The sequence below is a fragment of the Carcharodon carcharias genome, chromosome 3, assembly GCF_017639515.1.
Source record: "Carcharodon carcharias isolate sCarCar2 chromosome 3, sCarCar2.pri, whole genome shotgun sequence".
In the NCBI taxonomy this organism is placed as follows: Eukaryota; Metazoa; Chordata; class Chondrichthyes; order Lamniformes; family Lamnidae; genus Carcharodon; species Carcharodon carcharias.
This window is the reverse complement of record NC_054469.1, coordinates 48826181-48846578: the sequence shown is the minus strand read 5'-3', so window position 1 is coordinate 48846578 and position 20398 is coordinate 48826181. Positions and strand designations below refer to the sequence as shown.

Here is a 20398-nt window from a genome sequence, read left to right as displayed (position 1 = left end):
CACTTGATTTCAACATGAGGATTTTGGAATTATCACAGTTGGTAATGCTACCTGGGAAATATACATCCTTACTTAGAAAAGGTGAAGGAGGTGGTTGATATCACATATATGACTACATGGGCTTTGATAAAAACAATGTTGCCATCGTACTATGTAGCAACATTCAATTTCATATTCGAGAGTGACTGAAGTAATATAACAAACCATTTTAGGACTTTTGAGACTGAACGTCAAAACAGCAGCAAGATAATGTCTCAAATTCTTAGAAGCAGGACTGGACAAGATGATTAAAAAATAATCTGTTCCAGAAGCACATTATTTTTGCAGAAGCTTGTTGGTAGACAGCCACAATTTAGAACTATTCAAGATTGTATGCTTACCTTAACATCATTGTTGCCAACTGCAATTCCAATTTCTGCAAGATCTTTTAATAATGACGTCATCATCTCAGTCACTCGTTTCTTCTGATGATTGGTCATTTCCTTCAGTTTTTGCAGCTCTGCATCAATGGACGTTAATGTAGCCTGCAATACCAGAATTAAAAGCAATAGTTTTAAAACAATGATGATTTAAAGTTTAAAGAAATAAGATAACCACTTAAACCATAAATTAGAATCAGAGGTTCAAACCAGGGACTATCAAATGTTGCTTTGACATGTGAAAAGGATACAAAGCTCACGTTAATTTGCGTGGAGGCTACTTAGAAACACCCTTCCGATAGCCTACCAGTTTTATTAAAATTATTTAGCACAGAACTTTCACTTTTAAACCATAAACAGTACCAAAATCTTCAAGGAAATTACCAGCTAAGATGTTTGAACACTGTATACAATTTTGGGAGCCTTGCTTCTGGAACGATTTCTTACCGACTTTTGACCCAGTTCATCGCTTAGTAGCTCAAATTCTCTTGTCTTGTCCTCCACTTCTTGTGATTTCTGGTCATAGTTAACTGCAAGTTCCTCCAAGGCTTGCAACACCTCTTTCACTTCCTCTTTGGAGGCATCATTCTCAGCCTGTAGGCGATTTAGTTCCGACTGCATATTGTCTTGGTCTCGTCTGGTGGATGCCAGAAGCTATATAAAGATGTAAATCAGCACTACATAGATGAACGCACATACGTTTTTCATTTTCATGTTGCCTGCACTTTATAAAGAAGTTACAATTTCTTAATGTTATATTAAAAAAGGCACAATTATTTCATCATTTTATTCCTAAAGATTAAGAAATGCCTTCAATGATGCACTTAATACTGTTTCTCAAGATAATCAGTGAAGAAGTTTAAAATCTCCTAATGTTTTAATGTGTAAGATCATCAGCCAATGTTGGATTAATGCTATAGAAATGGAAAAAGTCCTCAGGTAGGATCTCTGATCTATTCAGAATTAGACAGTGTAACAATTATAGCACCAGCAGCATAAATGGTCTTAATACTCTGAGCTAGAAAGCAGAACAAATGAAAAGTCAGTCAGGATCACTGTTTGCATTCAATAATTTCTGCTTCTAAAAGTACACAAGGCAGCTGATTTATGAAAAAAGCTAATTGAGTGGGCTCTCGATGGCTGTCAACATCCAGGGAGCCATTGCCTGACGCAGGTCAATGTCTATCTTATACAACTATATGAACACAATTATGTCGACAAGTTTGATCAAGCTTACTTCTTCCTGGTCCAACATCTGCTGCTTAAGTTTTTCCACCAGTTGGCTCTGCTGATTGATCTCCTCATCCTGCAACCAGTTCAAGCATTCTGCAATTAGTGATTCATCAACAATACTAATATTACATTAAAAAAATCCTTGTGCAAGGCCACACTGGTGCAGAATAATTTGGAAGGACTTTGTTTTTCCCTCTGCCAGTGAAAAACAATTTCTTTGTTATGTATGATCTATGAAATGGAAAAGTGACTCCTTAAATTGTATTTAAGATACAAAACACAATTGTGTATTTACATTAACAAAATCCTAAATGATAAACTTAGGGCTACAAATCCATTTCTTGCAATGACCAACGTGCAAGTTTTGAAAAATAATTGGGAATTATTTATTTTGGCCTATCAAATTCCACAGATGACAATTCTATGGTTCAAATAGGACAACGGCAAAGCTTTGAGTCATTCGTGCTCATCCTTTTATTTGTCAATGTCCTTTCTAGGTAATAGCCTGGCTTCTCTGTTTATAGAAACTAAACAACATAATGAACTAGCTATAATTTGAATTTGGTATCTTGAGGAAAATGTATACAGTGGATACATTTTGATTTCACATAGTTGTAATTGCCCAAGTTAACCTGATTACATCCACATTAAGCAAGCCTTTCACAGTATTTTAAATACATGAATCATGCCAGTTCTCAATTTTACCTTCTCTGAAAAATAATAAGTTCAATTATGTTCGTATATCTTCATTGTTGAGAGTTTTACTAAACAGTGATATTTCCTCTCCTACAACTGGCTCCGTATCCAATTAAAATTATGCTTTCTTTCTTTCAGCCAATATCATCAAGATGTAACACCCAGTTTTATTTCAAAATTATTCATCTTTAACGCTGCTCAGAATATTTCTTTTCTTAAACTGGTTACCATTGGAATGGATTGAAAAACATTGTGGGTTGTCTAGTTTTTGGGTTAGTTCCTTCAGTTTAAAATGGCAGATTTATAATATTTGTAGGATAACTATCAGGAGACCAATTCAACTGCAATAGGTCAACTACATCACAAATGTTAAAGAAATTTGTTGCCCTGAGAAATATTTCTGGGGAGTGAGAATCAAAAGGAAATGATCTATTTCAGCAAAACAAACATGTTTACAACAGCAAAAAAGACACTAGAAAAGAGCATTTCTAATGTTCATTTAAATGCGCTGTAGTATAATTAGGGGCAGATAATTAGCATACCTTATCATCAAGCTGCTTATACAGTTTTGAAATTTCTGAATCCATCTTTAGTTTCTCTGCATCGGTGAGTTTAACAGTAGGTGTTTCCTCTATTTTGTCATTGGTGAGAACAATCTCAAGTGCTTCCTTGTGTTTCTCTTTGTCATACTGTTCTTCTACAGGTACAGACTCACCTATAGGAAAGAATTCATTGAAGTAAGACAAAACAAATAATCCTGGTTAAGTGCTTTTAATTTATCTAAAATGTCATGAAACAAAACGACTGGTTTACAAACTTAACCATGTAGAATACAAATATAACCAATTTCAAATGGATATGAATATTAGCACTGGAGGCATGGTAGACAATTAGGAAGTATTTCTTTTTGCAGTCAATGACTTCTGAACAAATTTCTGGAACATTTTGAAAACATGAGGTCACTGCAGTCATTTAAAGGAGCACTTGGCAAGTTTCAGAGAGGAGGACCTTTGCCAGTGATAGGAGGTAAGCGCTAATTTGCTCAGATTGTGATAGGCAACCAAATTCATCAAGAGCTTGCTCGACTGTCTCAGGGAATCAGAGAATTTCTTTTTCCTGAATTGGGCACAATATTTTTTGCCTCTGCCAGGAGGCAGGAAGATCATGTATGGAGTTATAGAAGTCTACTGAATGGGGCAAACTTGACAGCTGATACAAAATGCAGGGTGAGAAAACTGTATTAATTCTGAATAGTCACTGTCTTTATAATTAGCTGAAGATCAAAATTCTCAAAATATGGTCTAACTCAAAAAGTATGCACTTCAAAGTAAACCCAAAAATTTTAATTTTGAAGACAATTTTTGTATTATATAAGCGTGTTAACTCCTGAATTAGAATAGACTAATGCTGCAAATGTTAATGGAACTATGCATAGCTTCTCTCTAGTCAAGAATTCTAAATAACATGGGTAATCTAATAAAGCAATTGGCTGGAAAGATAGGTCACTTTCCAAGTCCACAATTTTTGAAGTTGTAACTTAAGTATGGTGCAACTTTACTGATGAAAGTTTACATGCCTTTCCGCCATCTATTGAGTTCATTTTCAAGCCACTGTATAGTATTTCTTAAAGTCTTGTTTTTCTCCTTCTCTTTTTCATATTTCTTCTTCCACTGTTCTGCCGTGAGCTCAACATTAACAGTTACAGTATTCTTAATGGTCTTGGCTCTGTAGGGAACAGAAAAATAATGATTAAACTAGTAAATTACTTGGTTAAAGAAACAAAAACAGTATCTTGCCTGGCCTGTCATCCGAATTTCATACATATAAATGCCTCCCCAAAAACCCAAGCTTTTTGCTCTTGGAATAACGTGGGTCCATCCATACGCGTACTGCACTATTTTGGCATGGCACATCAGAGTAAGTTCTCCTTTGTCTACATTAAATGATACACCATATTATAAATTCACATGCAACTGTAAAGAGGTCAAATAAAACAGGTGTTTCTCAAACCTTATCCGGGGGAACCCAGAAAAACTTAAATAAATGAGAAGTACTGAAATTTATATCGGAGAAAAGGTTCTTGCTAGCACAATCCAAAACAACTGCACTGTGCCTTTTTTCTCTCTTTTCATGGACTGGCATTTTTTTTTTGCTTTAAATATTTAACTGAATTTTCCTTCAAATGATCTCTGCTGCTACTCCTTTGGAGTTGTCAAAGGATTCCATGCTCACCAACTAAATTTCTAACCGCTCTCATGTCATTATATCACCTTAGTGACAATTTAAAATTGCTGAACCCTGGTCACTGACTTCCCAACCATGCTGTCATTAGTTCCATTGCAAACTGCAACTTTTGACTAAAGTATAACAGGTACTAGAAATCAAATAAAAAACAGAAAACACTGGATATACTCAGCATCTGGAGAGAAGCAGAATTAAAGTTTCAAATCGATGATGAAAGGTCACCAACCTACATTATCAACTCTGTTTCCCTCTACACAGATACAATCTATCCTCCTGAGTACTTCCAGTATTTTTTTATTTTATCACTGACTGCTTTTCTTTCCCTTCCAAGATGCTTTTTGCCTGTTCAGTGATATCCTTCGTCCATGAATCAGAGAGGCAACATACCATTCAGCATTCCCCGTCACACTTGCGAAACAAAAAAAGCAGCCCAAATTGACCACTACTGGCACCCTGACAGTCTTATAAATCTACCTGTTTAATCACTCTGCTGAATGCTGCCCTGCTTCATAGAGGCAGTGTTGTTCCAAGGCCACCATCATCTAGAATCACTGTCAACTTCATACTTGTTCAACTCTGCATCAGTTGAAGAGTTTCAGTAGCTCCTTACGCTCGAGCATCCTTGCCCTCTGCTGTCCCTATGGATAGTCACATGATTCTTCCTTTCTATACCATTCCTATGTTCTGAAATGTCTGGCACTGCACCTTTGGTAGCCACATTGTGAAAAGTCTGATCAATAAAACTTTCCACCCTCTCTGATGCTGCATGGCCAACTGTTCTTGGAGCAGAAAGCCTCTGTTCCAGAGTCAAATTTTCCCCACACCGTGCAAATATGCAGCCTCTAGATACACTGTGGATCTACAACAGCCCACATATTGTATACAGTCAAGTTAAGGTACAAGGGAGCATTAAGGCTGGGTTGCATTTGTTTTAATGCATGGAGTCTTGTGAGTAAGGCAGATGAGTTGAGGGATATGACATCATTGCTATCATGGAGACATGGTTGAGGGAGAGACAGGACTAGCAGCTCGATATTCCAGGGTATAGAATCTGCAGGAGACACCGAGATTGAGGGGGAGGACGTAAAACAGATGTAGCAATATTGATCAAGGAATCAATTACTGTAATTAGGAGGGGTGATATCTTAGAAGGCTTCTCAACTGAGGCCATGTGGATAGAACTTAAAAACAAAAAAGGGGGCAATCACATTGCTGGGACTATACTTTAGACCCATAAACAGTCAGGGAGAGATAGAAATGCAGATATGTGGGCAAATCTCAGAAGTGTAAAAATAACAGGGTACTAATAGTAGCGGATTTCAACTTCCCTAACATTAACTGGGATAATTTTAGTGTGAAAGGCTTAGAGGGGCAGATTTCTTAAAATGTGTCCAGTAGAGCTTTTTAAGTACGTAGAAAGTCCCACAAGAGAGGTGGTGGTGCCGGACCTAATCTTAGGGACTAAAGCCGGGCAAGTGGTAGAAGTGTCAGTGGGGGAGCATTTCAGGGATAGTGACCATAACTCTGTAAGATTTAAGGTAGTTATGGAAAAGGACAAAGATAGACTGGAAATAAAGGTTCTGAATAGGGGGAAGGCCAATTTTAGTATGATAAGACAGGATCTGACCAAAGTGGACTGGGAGCAGTTACTTGTAGGAAAATCAACATTAGAGCAGTGGGAGTTGTTGAAAAAGAAAATAGTGAGAGTGCAGGGCCAATATGTTCCCGTAAAGGTGAAGGGTGGGACTAACAAGTCCAGAGAACCCTGGGTGTCGAGGAACGTACAGGGTTGGATCAGGGAAAAATAAGGGATGCAAATAGTAGATACTGAGCGCTCAAAACAGCAGAAGCCCTAGAGGAGTAGAGAAAGTACTTGAAAAAAATTAGGAGAGCGAAGAGGGGGTATGAAAAAACACTGGCAGGTAAAATAAAGGAAAATCCAAAGGCGTTTTATAAGGAGTTATTATTAGGAGCAAGAGGATAACCAGGGAAAGAATAGGGCCCATTAGGGACCAAAGTGGCAATCTGTGTGAGGAACCAGAAGATGTAGGTGAGGTTTTAAGTGAATACTTTGCACCTGTATTCATTATAGAGAAGCATGATGTAGGTATAGAAATCAGGGAGGGGGATTGAGATATACTTGAACTAATCAACAGGCTTAAAAGTGGATAAATCCCCAGACCCAGATGAGATGTATCCCAGGCTGCTGTGGGAGGCAAGAGAGGAGATTGCAGGGACCCTGACATAAATTTTCAAATCCTCTCTGGCCACGAGAGAGGTGCCAGAGGACTGGAGGACAGCTAATGTGGTACTATTATTCAAGAAGGGCGATAGGGATAAACCTGGGAACTGGAGGCCAGTGAGTCTAACATCAACTTTTGGAAAAAAACCCGAGACACAGAATTGATCTCCACTTGGGAGAGGCAAGGGTTAATCAACGATAGTCAGCATAGCTTTGTCAGGAGGAGGTCATGTCTAACAAATTTGATTGAATTTTTCAAGGTGACAACTAGCTGTGTAGGTGAGGGTAGCGCAGTTGATGTAGTCTACATGGACTTCAGCAAGGCTTTTGACAAAGTCTTGCATGGGAGACTGATCAAGGTGGTAAAAGCCCATGGGATCCAGAGCAATTTGACAAATTGGATGCCAAATTGGCTTAGTGGCAGGAGGCAGAGGGTGATGGTTGAAGACAAAAAAAAAAACCTGGAAAAACTCAGCAGGTCTGGCAGCATCTGCGGAGAGGAACACAGTTAACGTTTCAAGTCCGAATGACTCTTCAACAGAACTAAGTAAAAATAGAAGAGAGGTGAAATATAAGCTGGATTAAGAATGAGGGAGGGTGGGACAAGTAGATAAAACAAAAAAACTGCGGATGCTGGAAATCCAAAACAAAAACAAAAACAGAATTACCTGGAAAAACTCAGCAGGTCTGGCAGCATCGGCAGGGTTGGGACAAGTAGAGCTGGATAAAGGGCCAGTGATAGGTGGAGATAACCAAAAGATGTCACATACAAAAGGTGGTGATATTATCTAAGGAATGTGCTAAGGATAGAAAGCAGGACAAGCAAGGTACAGATAGCCCTAGTGGGGGTGGGGTGGGGTGAAGGAATCGAAAAAGGCTAAAAGGTAGAGATAAAACAATGGATGGAAATACATTTTAAAATAATGGAAATAGGTGGGAAAAGAAAAATCTATATAAATTATTGGTAAAAAAAGGTGGATTGGAAAGGGGGTGGGGATGGAGGAGAGTGTTCATGATGGTCGAAGGTTGTTTTTGGAACAGGAAGCCTGTGTCTAGTGGCACATTGCAGGGTTCGCTGTACATTAATGATCTAGATACGAATGTAGGACATATGGTCAACAAGTTCGCAGATGACACGAAAATTGTTGGTTGTAAATAGTAAGGAGGTAAGCTTCAGGCTACAGGATGATATGGAAGGGCTGGTCAGATGGGCAGAACAGTGGCAAATGGAATTTAATCATGAAAAAGTGTGAGGTGATGCATTTTGGGAGGACGAATAAGACAAGGGAGAACATGATGAATGATAGGATCCTAGGAAGTACAGAGGATCAGAGGCACCTTGGTGTGCATGTTCATTGATCCTTGAAGGCAGCAAAACAGGTAGATAAGGTGGTTAAGAAAGCATATGGTGTACTTGCCTTTATTAGTCAAGGCACTCAATACAGGAGTAGGGAGGTTATGATGGAGCTGGTCCAGGTTCCAATTCCTCACATTTACCTACAATCCCTGGTGGAAGTGTGCATGTACAGCCCCTGGATATTGTATAAGATTTCACTCAGCTATAATGATGGTTACCACAGTCAACCAACTAGCTAGAAAGGCTCATGCACTTGAAATACTGATATGTGTTGGAAGTAACAGTGGGTGACAGTTATTCTCAGAAAACACAACCAGCAATCAGCCACTTTCAGAAAAGGATAAGATAGAAATATAGAAAAACAAGAAAAAGTGAGTTTCAGATTAAAACCCTTTTGAGTACAATTAGAGTTCTGTGGAAGGGTCATGAGGACTCGAAACGTCAACTCTTTTCTTCTCCGCCGATGCTGCCAGACCTGCTGAGTTTTTCCAGGTAATTCTGTTTTTGTTTTGGATTTCCAGCATCCGCAGTTTTTTGTTTTTATCTCTATATATAAATCATGTTTATTTCCAGTTTTGCAAAAAAATTCAGAAAAGCTCTTCATAACCTGTTATATTTGTTTTAAAAAGTAGGATTGTTAAAGATGAATGACGTAGTAGAATATGTTTAGTAAAGCAAACATTAATATGATTTTTAAAACCACAGGGATTAAGTAAATGTCACAAGGAAATAATCTAGCATGAATACAGGATACCTCCCTCTCCAGCACATGGTTTTGTGAAAGGGAAGTCATATTTAACCAACTTATTAGAGTTCTTGGAAGAAGTATCATGTGGCGTGGATAAAAGGGAACTCATGGATGGACTGTACAGGAGATTGGCTGGCTAACAAGAAGCAGAGAGTAGGCATAAATGGGTCTTTTTCAGGTTGGCAAGACGTAATGTGTGATGTGCCACAGGGATCAGTTCTGGGACCTCAACTGTTTACAATTTACATAAATAAATTTACATGGATATTAATGACTTGGGTGAAGGAAGTGAATGTATTATCGCCAGGTTTGCAGATGATACAAAAATAGATGGGAAGGCAAGCGGCGAGGATGACACAAAGTCTACAGAGGGATATAGAAAGGCTAAATGAGTGGGCAAAAGCTTGGCAGGTGGAATATAATGTGGGAAAATGTGAGATTATGCACTTTGGCGGATAGAATAGAAGAGCTGAATATTATTTAAGTGGAGAAAGACTTCAGAAGGTGCAGCAGAGAGGGATTTGGGGGGTCCTCATGCATGAATCACAAAAAGCTAGCATACAATAGGGAAGGCAAATGGAATGTTGACCTTTATTTCAAAGGAAATTAAGTATAAAAATATGGAAGTCTTGCTAAAATTATATAAGGCACTAGTTATACCACACCTAGACTACTGTGAACAACCTCTTACCGAAGGAAAACTACACTGGCATTGGAGGCAGTCCAGAGAAGGTTCATGAGGTTGATCCCTGGTATGGAGGGATTTTCTTATGAGGAGAGGTTGAATAGGTTGGGCCTGTACTTGCTGGAGTTTACAAGAATGAGAGGCGACCTTACTGAAACTTAAGATTCTTAGGAGGCTTGACAGGGTAGATGCTGAGAGGTTATTTTCCCTTGTGGGAGAGTCTAGTACCAGGGGGTATAATCTAATTGTAAGAGGTCGTCCATTTAAGACAGAGATGAGGAGGAATTTCTTCTCTCAGAGGGTAGTGAATCTGTGGAATTCTTTACCACAGAGGGCTGTAGGGGCTGGGCCGTTAAGTATATTCAAGGCTGAGGTAGACAGATTTTAAGTCAGTAAGGGAATCAAGGGTTATGGGGAAAACGGAGGGAAGTCAAGTTGAGGGTTATTAGATCAGCCATAATCTCATTGAATGGTGGAGCAGACTTGATGGGCCAAATGGCCTACTTCTGCTCCTGCATCTTATGGTCTAATGAAGTGATGGTTGGGATAATTGCCAAATTTGCTGATGACACAAAGATAGGTAGGAAAGTAAGTTGTAAAGACGACATAAGGAAGTTCAAAAAGATATAGACAGGTTAAGTGAGTGGGCAAAGATCTGGCAAATGGAGTATAATGCAGTAAAATGTGAAATTGTCCATTTTGGCAGGAAGAATAGAAGAGAAGTATATTATTTAAATGGCAAGAGATTACAGAGTTCTAGATGTGGAGGGTTCTGGGTGTCCTAGTGCACGAATCGTAAAAGGCTAGTATGCAGGTACAGCAAGTAATTAGGAAAGTTAATAGAATGTTATCATTTATTGCAAGGGGAATTGAATGCTGAAGTAGGGAGGTTATGCTTCAGTTATACAGAGCACGAATGAGATTACATCTGGTGTTGTGCAGTATTGGTCATCTTATTTAAGGAAGGATGTAAATGCGTTGAAAGCAGTTCAGAGAAGGTTTACCATACTGATACCTGGAATGGGCAGGTTGCCTTATGAGGAAAGGTTGGACAGGCTAGGCATTATCTGCTGGAATTTAGAAGAGTAAGAGTGAGAAGATTGAAACATACAAGATCCTGAGGGGTCTTGACAGGGCGGATGTGGAGAGGATGTTTCCTCTTGTGGGAGGATCTACAACTAGGGGGTCACTGTTTAAAAATAAGGGTTCGCCCATTTAAAACAGAGAGGAAGCGAAATTTTTTCTGAGGGTTGAGAGTCCTTGGAACTCTTTTCCTGAAAAGGCAGTGAAAGCAGAGTCTTTGAATATTTTGAAGGTAGAGGTAGATCTTATTAAATGGAGGAGCAGACTCAAGGGGCTGAATGGCCTACTCCTGCTCCTTGTTCATATGTTTGTATGTAGCATAGGACTCCTCCCGGAGTCTACACAGCACAAAAAACATTTGTAATTGTTCCTAAAAATAGTTTACTTACCTCTGACCAAACATCAATGTAGTTTTAGTCTCTGTCTCATTGTAGGATGATGGAGAGCAGCAAATAACTATAGTAGTTCTGCAGTTACCACCCAGTGAATCCTGTAAAATTCTGGTCATTTTGCTGTCACGGTATGGTACGTATGTCTAAAAGAACAACCAAGGTTTTAAAGACATACATGTACAAATCTATCTTAACTTTTATATGCTTATCAGCCTACTGTGCAATTGCAACTTGCATTCATACAGCACATGACATTGAAAACATCCTATGGCACTTTGCAGGTGAGAAGCAAAAAAATTAACGAGGGGCAGTCAGCAAGGTGACTCAGTTGAAGATATGGGTTTTCTGGACACCTGTTAAGATGTGAAAGGAAGTAGAAAGGCAGAGGGATTTGAGATGGAGTAGCACCTATAGTGGAAGGAACAGTAGAAAGAGATGGTGGCAGTGCAGGGATGCAAGGCTGCAGGAGGTTGCATGGGCATGGCAGGGAAAGCTATGGAGGGATTTATAAAAAAGGATCTGAAATTTGATGCAAACGTGGTAGCTGGGAACTAGCACAGGCTGGTACAGACAGGAGTGATGAGAGAGTGGAATTTAATGCATTTCAAGGCATACACATGGTCATGAAGCTATTAATGTATATAATATTGTTGGAAATTATTTTTAAAAAAAGTTTAATCTGTCGGTGTGTCTTAAGTGGACTAAAGCCAGCTGGTCTGGGTGCTTTGATGTATCCTAGCTTTGAGATGTAAGAGAGGTAGAGTGCATTTGTATTTTGTTGAATAGAGCAATCAAGAAGGGGAGTGAAATCTGGCGCCTAGCTAGCAGAGACCAAGCAATGTTTATATTACTAATAAAATATGAAAGGGGTTTTATTGTTAGAAGAGGTGGAGTTCAAAAGTGCTGGTGATACAATGAGAATTTACATTCAAAGAGATGTGCTGAGTATAACAGACAGCAGTTTTGTGTGTGCAATACAGAGGCATGTAAAATCAAAGCCTGTAAGCCTACCACTGTCTGCAAAGGAACCAAAGTGAAAGGAACCTCATTTTGAATTTGTAAGATGAAAGTGCTTTGCCTGGTGTCTGCTTAAAGTCTATGGGTTGTTGTTGCTTTAGTGGAGATTAATCTGGGAATTTGTTAAAAGTTATGATAGTCGTAATTTGTAGCCATGTGTATATGTTTAACTTGTGTAAATTAATAAATATCTCATGTATTTTGATGTAAAAACCTCTCGAGAGCTGGTGGTTTTATGCCTGAATTCAGAGTTGCATCCCAAACATACCAAATGAAAATACAGGTTATGACAGTTGTTTAAAATTTCCCTCTGGGATTTCTAAATAACTCAGCTTTACCAACTGTTGTGTCATAATACACACAATAGGATGGAGTGTAAATTTCAGAACAAAGATTATGAACAATCTATTAGCTTAATGATTTCAAATTGCTAATAACACAAGACAATTGGCAGAGAGATTTAAAAAATGAAAAACATGCAACAAAAGACATTTTATAGGATACAGGTTATTGTTTAATATGCTTTTTAAATTCTCCTGCATATGCTGTGTTCTCTACGGAATTCTTTTGCATTTAAATTTACTCCTAATAAAAATAAATGGCAATACAACTGACAAGTCTCAGGTTGGTGAATTTATTCTATGTTGTCTTTGGTTAAGTTTCAAAGGCATGTAAGTGAAAAATCCTATATCTGTTAAGATTTACACAAATAGTACATGTTGAATACTCACGCTTGACTCTGCTAGAGAAGCAATGACATTCCCCAGTGCTGACAAAGACTTGTTGATATTCTTGGCCTCATCGAGCACAGCCCCTTCTGCTCCAGTTTTACTGACCTTAATGGATTTTCAACAAAAGAAACAAACGCAGTGTTACTACAATAATTTCCAGATTTAAAAAATATAGTTTTCCCTTTCTGTCACATTACAGACCAAATGATTTGATAAATAATGCTAATGAGGGAGCATAAAATTTGAAGTAGAGCAAATCACATGCACACCCCCTTCCTCAGGCGAATTAGTTTAAGTGAAAAGTGTTTGAAAGACAGAGGATTTGAATACTTGACTTCATGCTCAGGGGTCAACTTTTTTCCCATTTTTGGGATCTAAGCATTGCTGGCAGGCCACCCTTTATTACCCATCCCTAACTGCCTGAGAAGTTGAAAGTGAACATTCTTGAACCCTGCAGTTCAATGTAGTAATGGTGCTTCCATTTTGCTGTAGCTATTTGATATAAGTAAACAGCTCGTTAGGCCACTTCAGAGGACAGCAAAGGGTCAATTACAGTGTGGGATTGGAATCGTAAATGGGCCTGGCCAAGTAAGGACAGCAAAGTTTCTTCCCTAAAGGACATTTAATGAAAAGGGTTGTTGTTTTAAAAACCCCAATCTGATGACTTTGTGGTCATTTCTGCTGCTAATTGCTTTTAATTTCCAGATTTTAACTGAATTCAAATTCTCAAGCTGCCATGGTGGGATTTAAACTCTCATTCTCTGAATTCAGTCCAGGCCATTGAAATACAGGAACATTGTGAAAGTCATATATCTATTATAAGAAATGTGGCTTTAAGCATGCCAGCATTTCCTTCTGAATGGCAATCAATACATTTATGAATCAAGTTTCCAAAAGGACAACAGCACTCTAATACATTTGTGGAACAGTGCCAGGAACTGTTACCTGATGGAAACTCACTTCAGTTACAAGCTTTCGGATACAGGAAAGGCCATTGTGCTGACTAATTTTGTTCAATTTTTATTTAGGGACAACAATAAATGAATTAACTAACTTGCTGTCTTGTCCTAGCTTTGTGTTAGATAGTTCTCTTATGGTGCTTACCAATCTGATTTTAGGGGTCCAAACTGAATTCTCTCTTTTTCAAATGTATGCTAACTTTTTTTTTAAAAGAAATTATTCTTGGGATGTGGGCATCGCTGGCAGGCCAACATTTATTGCTCATCCCTAACTGCCCTTGAGGGTTGGTGGTGAACCACTTTTTTCATATATAACTGAGTGGGTAGCTAGGCCATTTCAAAGGGCAGTTAAGAGTCAACCACATTTCTGGTCAGTCTGGAGTCACTTATAGGCCCGACCAGGAAAGGACTAAAGATTTCTTTCCCTAAAGGACATTAGTGAATAAGTGCAAATCTAGGTTTACATTAAGACCTACTGTAAAACTCTTGCCTACATCTCAATATCCTCTCAAAACTAAATCAATTTGCCAGATTAAAAAAATGCTGTAAAAACTCAGATCTGGCAGCATCTGTGGAAAGAGAAACAAAGTCAACGTTTAGAGTCCACATGACTCTTCTTCAGACTCTGAAGAGTCATATGGACTCGAAACTTTAACTCAGTTTCTCTCTTCACAGATGCTGTCAGACCTGCTAAGTTTTTCCAGCATTTTCTGTTTTTATTTCAGATTTCCAGCATCTGTAGTATTTTGCTTTTATTAACTTGCCAAAGTCTACTTTTCTATTTGGTATTTAAACATCTTTTACTTGATTGCTACTACTTCATTACCTTTTGGTGTTGGGAGCCCCAAGCATCCATGTGGTATTGAACATGACTTAACACTAATTAGCTTTGCTGCCAAAATATTCTTTAAAACCGTACAAACATATGAATGAGTAGGAGGCCATTTGGCCCCTTGAGCCTGCTCCACCATTCAATAAGATCATTGCTGATCTGATTGCAACGCCAACTCCACATTCCCATCTAGCCCCCAGGCTTACAGCCCCCTGTAAGAAAAGAAAAGGTCTCCTCGTTTCTAAAACTGTGTCTCTCATTTAAGACAAACTAGACGAGCCCTAGTCTCTCCCACGAGGGTAAAACATCCTCTCAGCCTCCACCCATCAAGTTCCCTCAGGATTTTGTATGTTTCAACAAGATCACCCCTCATTCTTCTGAACTCTAATGGATACAGGCCCAGCTTGTCCATCCTTTCCTCATAAGATAACCTCCCCACCCCCAATTCAGTCTAGTGAGCCTTCTCTGAACTGCTTCTAATGCATTTATATCCTTTCTTAAAGGAGACCAAAACTGTATACAGTACTCAAAATTTGGTCTCAAAGCCCTGTACAACTGTAGAAAAACATCCCTTTTATATTCCATTCCCCTTGCAATGAATGACAACATTGCATGTGTCTTCCTAATCACTTGCTGTCCCTGCATATTAACATTTTGTGATTCATCTACCAAGACACCCAAATCCCTTTATACCTTAAAGTTATGCAATCTCTCTCCATTTAAATAATAAGTTGCTTTTCTATTCTTCCTGCCAAAGCCGAGAAGTTCACATTTTCCTCACATTATATGCCATCTGCCAAATTTTTGTCCATTCACTTCACCTATGTCCCTTTGCAGACTCCTATGTTCTCTTCACAACTTACTTTCCTACCTATCTTTGTGTCATCAGCAACCATACATTTGGTCCCTTCATTCAAATTATTTACACAAATTGTAAATTGCTGAGGCCCCAACGCTGATCCCTGTGGCACTCCACTCATCACATTTTGCCTACTTGAAAATAACCATATATACCTACTGTTTTCTATTACTAACCAATCTTCTATCCATGCTAATATGTTACTCCTACACCATGAACTTTTATTTTGCATAGTAATCTTTGATGTGGCACCTTGTCAAATGCCTTCTGGAAATCTAAGTACACCACATCCACAGATTGGTTGTTACTTCCTCAAAGAATTCCAATAGTTAGTCAAACATTATTTCTATTTCACAAAACCATTCTACAAGATTGTACTGAGATTTTCTAAGCGCCACACTATAACCTCCGTAAGACCAAATTTGAGCATCTTCCTTATGACAGACGTTAACTTAACTGGCTTGTAGTTTCCTACTTTCTACCTCCCTTCTTTCTTGAATAGGGGAGTCACATTCGCTATTTTCCAATCTGATGGAGTTTTGATGGGCTGGGGTATTATGCAAAATAAGAGCTGAAGTATTTAGCAAATTTAGAAAAATATTGCAGAAATGTATTTAAATTTTTGACCAAAACTGTATTGTGCAACCCTCCTTTAATTTACATAACAAAAAGGCTTGCCACACCTTGGGTGATAATATTAGCGTGACGTAGCTAGGATTTTTAAGAAAACAATTAAGCTTAGATCAAGCATTTTTCTCATTCAATTGGTCTGGAAATCACAACAATCTCAAAGTGGTTGGTTCACAAACACTTTTCTTTTTAAGGTATAGAATTATAAAAAAAAAAATCATACCTTCTCGCTACCTGCCAAGTCAACCAGATAAAGTTTGCCACTTAGCTTCTGCTCTGTTGCAGTGTTTTCTTGTTTGACATTAATAAGGAAGATACTGTGGCTACGTGAGCTGTGTTCATTCATATCTGAAACAGACAGAGGCTACTGATTAAAAATGTGTATTTCATCTCGCCTCTAATGCAAAAATTACAGGGTAGCCTAGTCCCATTTCCTTCCTTGGTCTCCTATTTTTCAAAGCTGTTGCAAACCCAGTAAGTGAACAGTTAAAGTACAACCAAAGGTTGATTTTCTTTTGGCACGGTGTCATCAGTTAAATTTATTGACTTCAGACGATGCATGATACAGAGATCATTAGAAAGTGGATTGGGAGGGAGAGAGAACAGGGTATTCTTCTCCAGGCATTGCAGATGTGATTTTGTAAAATATGCAACTTCTATTTACAAATTTGCAAAACTTTCATGCAGTCACAGATACATCAGAGAGGGGGTGATTTAAATTACCTGCGAACTTTAATAGAAAATGGTTAAACAATCTGCAAGATAGCGAAATTAGAAGAACTAAAATATACACAAATTATGTTAAGGGGAGAATATCAAGCTTAGTGAAAATTTAATAAAATGTTTCATTAGTTGTCAAATGACAATACAAAAAATATTTCTAGGTGCATTGATCTGAGCTCAAATTCACATCCTATAACTTTCTCAAAGCTTGAATTTTGTTATAGCACAAGGAATAGCAGTAGGTCATAAAGTGCCTCAACCCTGCTCCACCAGGCAGTAAGATCACATTGAATCTTCTACCTCAACACCACTTTCCTGTCCAATCCCAATATCCCTCTATTTCCTTAGTGCCCAAATACCTATTGATCTCAGTCTTGCATATACTCAAATGACTGAGTATACATACCCCAAGTAGAGGATTCCAAAGATTCACAGTCAGGTGAATAACTTTCTCATCAGTCCTAAATGGACAGCCCCTTACCCTGAGACTGACCCCTAGTTTGAGGCTCTCCAATCAGGGAAAATAGCCTCTCAGCAAACTAGCCTGCCAAACCCTCTTAAGAATTATGTTTCAGTTTGCCTCTCATTCTTCTAAGCTCCAGATAATAAGAAGAAATTGAGTAAAATGGATCTATATGTCAACACTTTCATCTCAGGAATCAGTCCAGTGAACCTTTGTTGCATTCCTTCTAAGGCAAGCATATCCTTCCTTAGGGAAGCAGGTCAAAACTATATACAGTACTCAGGTGTGATCTCACCAAATCCCGATGTAACTGCAGCAAAACTTCCTTACTCTTCTACTCCAAGTCCCTTGCAATAAAGGTTTACATACCATTTTCTGTTCTAATTGCTTGCTGTATGTTAACTTTATGATTCATGTACAAAGACACTCAATCTATCTATTGGTTTGCATAGTGATTTAAGAGAGTGGGAGAAAATTTGGCAGATGGAATATAAAGCAGAGAAGTGTGAGGTTGTCCACTTTGGTGGGAAAAATAGAAAAGCAGAATATTACTTAAATGGAGAGACGACAGAATGCTGTAGTACAGAAGGATCTGGGTGTCCTCGTATATGAATCACAAAAGGTTAGCATGCACCCTCCCTCCTTCACCAAACAGTGGCAGCTGTGTACCCCATCTACAAGATGCGCAGCAGTAACTCAACAAGGTTCCTTCAACAGCACCTTCCAAGCGTAGGACTTATACCACCTAGAAGGACAAGGGCAGCAGACACATTGGAACAGGACTACATGCAAATTTCCCTCCAAGTCACAAACTATTTTGACTTACTACATTACTACATTACCGTTCTTTTACTGTTGCTGGGTCAAAATCCTGGTACTCCCTTCCTAACAGCACTGCAAGTGTGCCGACACCACATGCACTTCAGCAGTTCAAGAAGGTACCTTAATAGCTCTTCAAGGGCAATTAGGGATGGGCAACAAATGCTGGTCTAGCCAGCAATGCCCATATCCCACGAAATAATAAAAATATCTGCCCCTTTTTGTCCATTTAATCTGTCTAAATCCCTTTACAGCCTCTTTGCATCCTTGCAGCTTACTTGTCCATCATCCTTTGCATTGTCAGTAAAATTGGATTAACATGCTCAGTCCCTTCATTTAAATCGCTGATATAGACTGTAAATAGTGGAGGCTCAAACACTGATCCTTGCATAACCCAACTAGTTACACCTTGCTGATCCAAATGTGACCCATTTATTCCTACTCTGCTTTTTGCCCCTGAACCAACCAATCTGCATTCCATCTACATCATTGCCAACCTTATGAGCTCCAATCGTGTGTAACGCCTTCTTCTGAAAATCTAAATATGCTACATCTACTGGCTCCCATTATCTACACTGAAAGTTTTGTTAAACCAAACCCATTTAGTGAGCCAGGCCTTCTTAATTCATTACCAGCTGTTCCATTTACCCTGAGTGTGTGCACCTCCATACTTTAATACTTACTTCCTAGACCTATTTGTAATGATACCTACACATAATCCAAGACAGAAAATGTGATGCAGTTGGTTCTAAATAATTATTTTAAATTACAAACCTAAATATTGATACTGCACTTCAATCCAACAAGTCACTAAGAAGTATGCATTAACATAGGAATGACAGAACAGAGGAGGCCATTTGATTGATTTGAACTGTGCTGGTATGAGCTTCACGTTGGAGCTATGCACTAACACCATTTCCCAGCATTTTTGTCTGTCCCTTGTACTATTTGTCTATCCCTTGTACTATTTGTCTAAGTATTCATCTTAAGTATTTTAGTTGACATTTTCAACAACTACGCGGTTTGATGTTCCATATTCTAAAAATCTTTTGCATGAAAAATAAATTGTCTAACCTCTTCCTTATACTTCTAGCACTAATGTGATTTAACGTCTCTCCTTTGTAATTCACCAACCATGGTAATAATCCTTTCACCTCAAAAGAAAACAGTTAAAGGTAAATTAACCCGAATTACACTTCAAGATACTTTCGAGCTCAGAGGGCTTGTCAGTTGAATTAGTTATTCAATTTTATTGAAGACTGACGAAGATATATAGAGCATGATAATCTCCTTGGAGCACAACTGCTCCTTAACAATGCTAGCCACAGGTCAACTCTTCTTACAATTGGTATTTCACAATAAATGAAAGACAGAGGCTGGAGGGGAGAAAGGTTCCCATTACTTTTTATCCAATTAAGTCAACTACGAGAAATGAGAAGCAATGGCTCAAGGAGACCCCTCACCTAAATTATTCCTACACGACTGACAGAAGTCTTGATCAAAACAATGAATACGGAACACCACATGAGCTCTGCAAGTGCATGTTTAAAATTGTGTAATTTGCCTAAACTAGTTCCATAAAATTGCAGATTTAAATAATTAAAAAAAAACACCATATTCAATCACATCACATCCTTTCAACACTACAATGTTGCATGTGATTGTGTCTAGTTTAAAACTGTTTGGTGCACAGCTTAACACAATGGTAGCTATACTTACTTGTAACTGCTACATGCCTGTTGGACTTTCCTTCATCAATTGTATCCATGACCTCATCAGGACTGCAAACAAAACGTTCGGTGCAGCCCTATACCAGGAGAACAAAAAAAAAAGACAAGTCTTGTAAACAAAATGGTATCACAGTGTGTGATGCTAAATGCATCTTTGGTACATTTCACTCACCTTAACATAAGGAACTCTATTTTTATCTTCATGGACAGAGAGATTAGTCTTCGACACTGCAAACAGAAAGGAACAATGTTTTCTCAAAACCTAATAGTTCCTGTAATTAAGGTCTACATACAAATATAATATTTAGCCACATTAATGCAAATTAAACCGTTTTCAATACTATTTTGCCATGTTTTGCATTCCTTGGTGAAAAATTAAGATAAGGCATATAACAGTGTTTTTTAAATCATGAGAGAAATTGATAACGTAGATGCAATCAGATATTTAAATTTGGGTTGTGCACAGACTTAGTGGACAAATATAAAGTTAGCAAATCAAGACAAAATTAGGTGGAATCTTTAACTTATAGAACATA

At 38.3% G+C, this 20398-nt stretch overlaps 1 protein-coding gene across 1 annotated transcript in view; it reads right to left on the bottom strand.

The window, feature by feature from the left end:
- The window catches only part of LOC121276022 (kinesin-1 heavy chain), a 128836-nt gene that overhangs the window by 37872 nt on the left and 70566 nt on the right, over positions 1-20398 (bottom strand). Inside the window, exons 6-15 of the mRNA XM_041183965.1 lie at positions 20035-20090; positions 19852-19939; positions 16351-16475; positions 12848-12952; positions 11097-11242; positions 3925-4073; positions 2891-3063; positions 1657-1725; positions 867-1073; positions 381-524 (exon numbers count right to left, since the gene is read on the bottom strand). Of these exons, the coding sequence (XP_041039899.1) occupies positions 381-524; positions 867-1073; positions 1657-1725; positions 2891-3063; positions 3925-4073; positions 11097-11242; positions 12848-12952; positions 16351-16475; positions 19852-19939; positions 20035-20090 (1262 nt within the window). The remainder of the gene's footprint in view (positions 1-380; positions 525-866; positions 1074-1656; positions 1726-2890; positions 3064-3924; positions 4074-11096; positions 11243-12847; positions 12953-16350; positions 16476-19851; positions 19940-20034; positions 20091-20398) is intronic.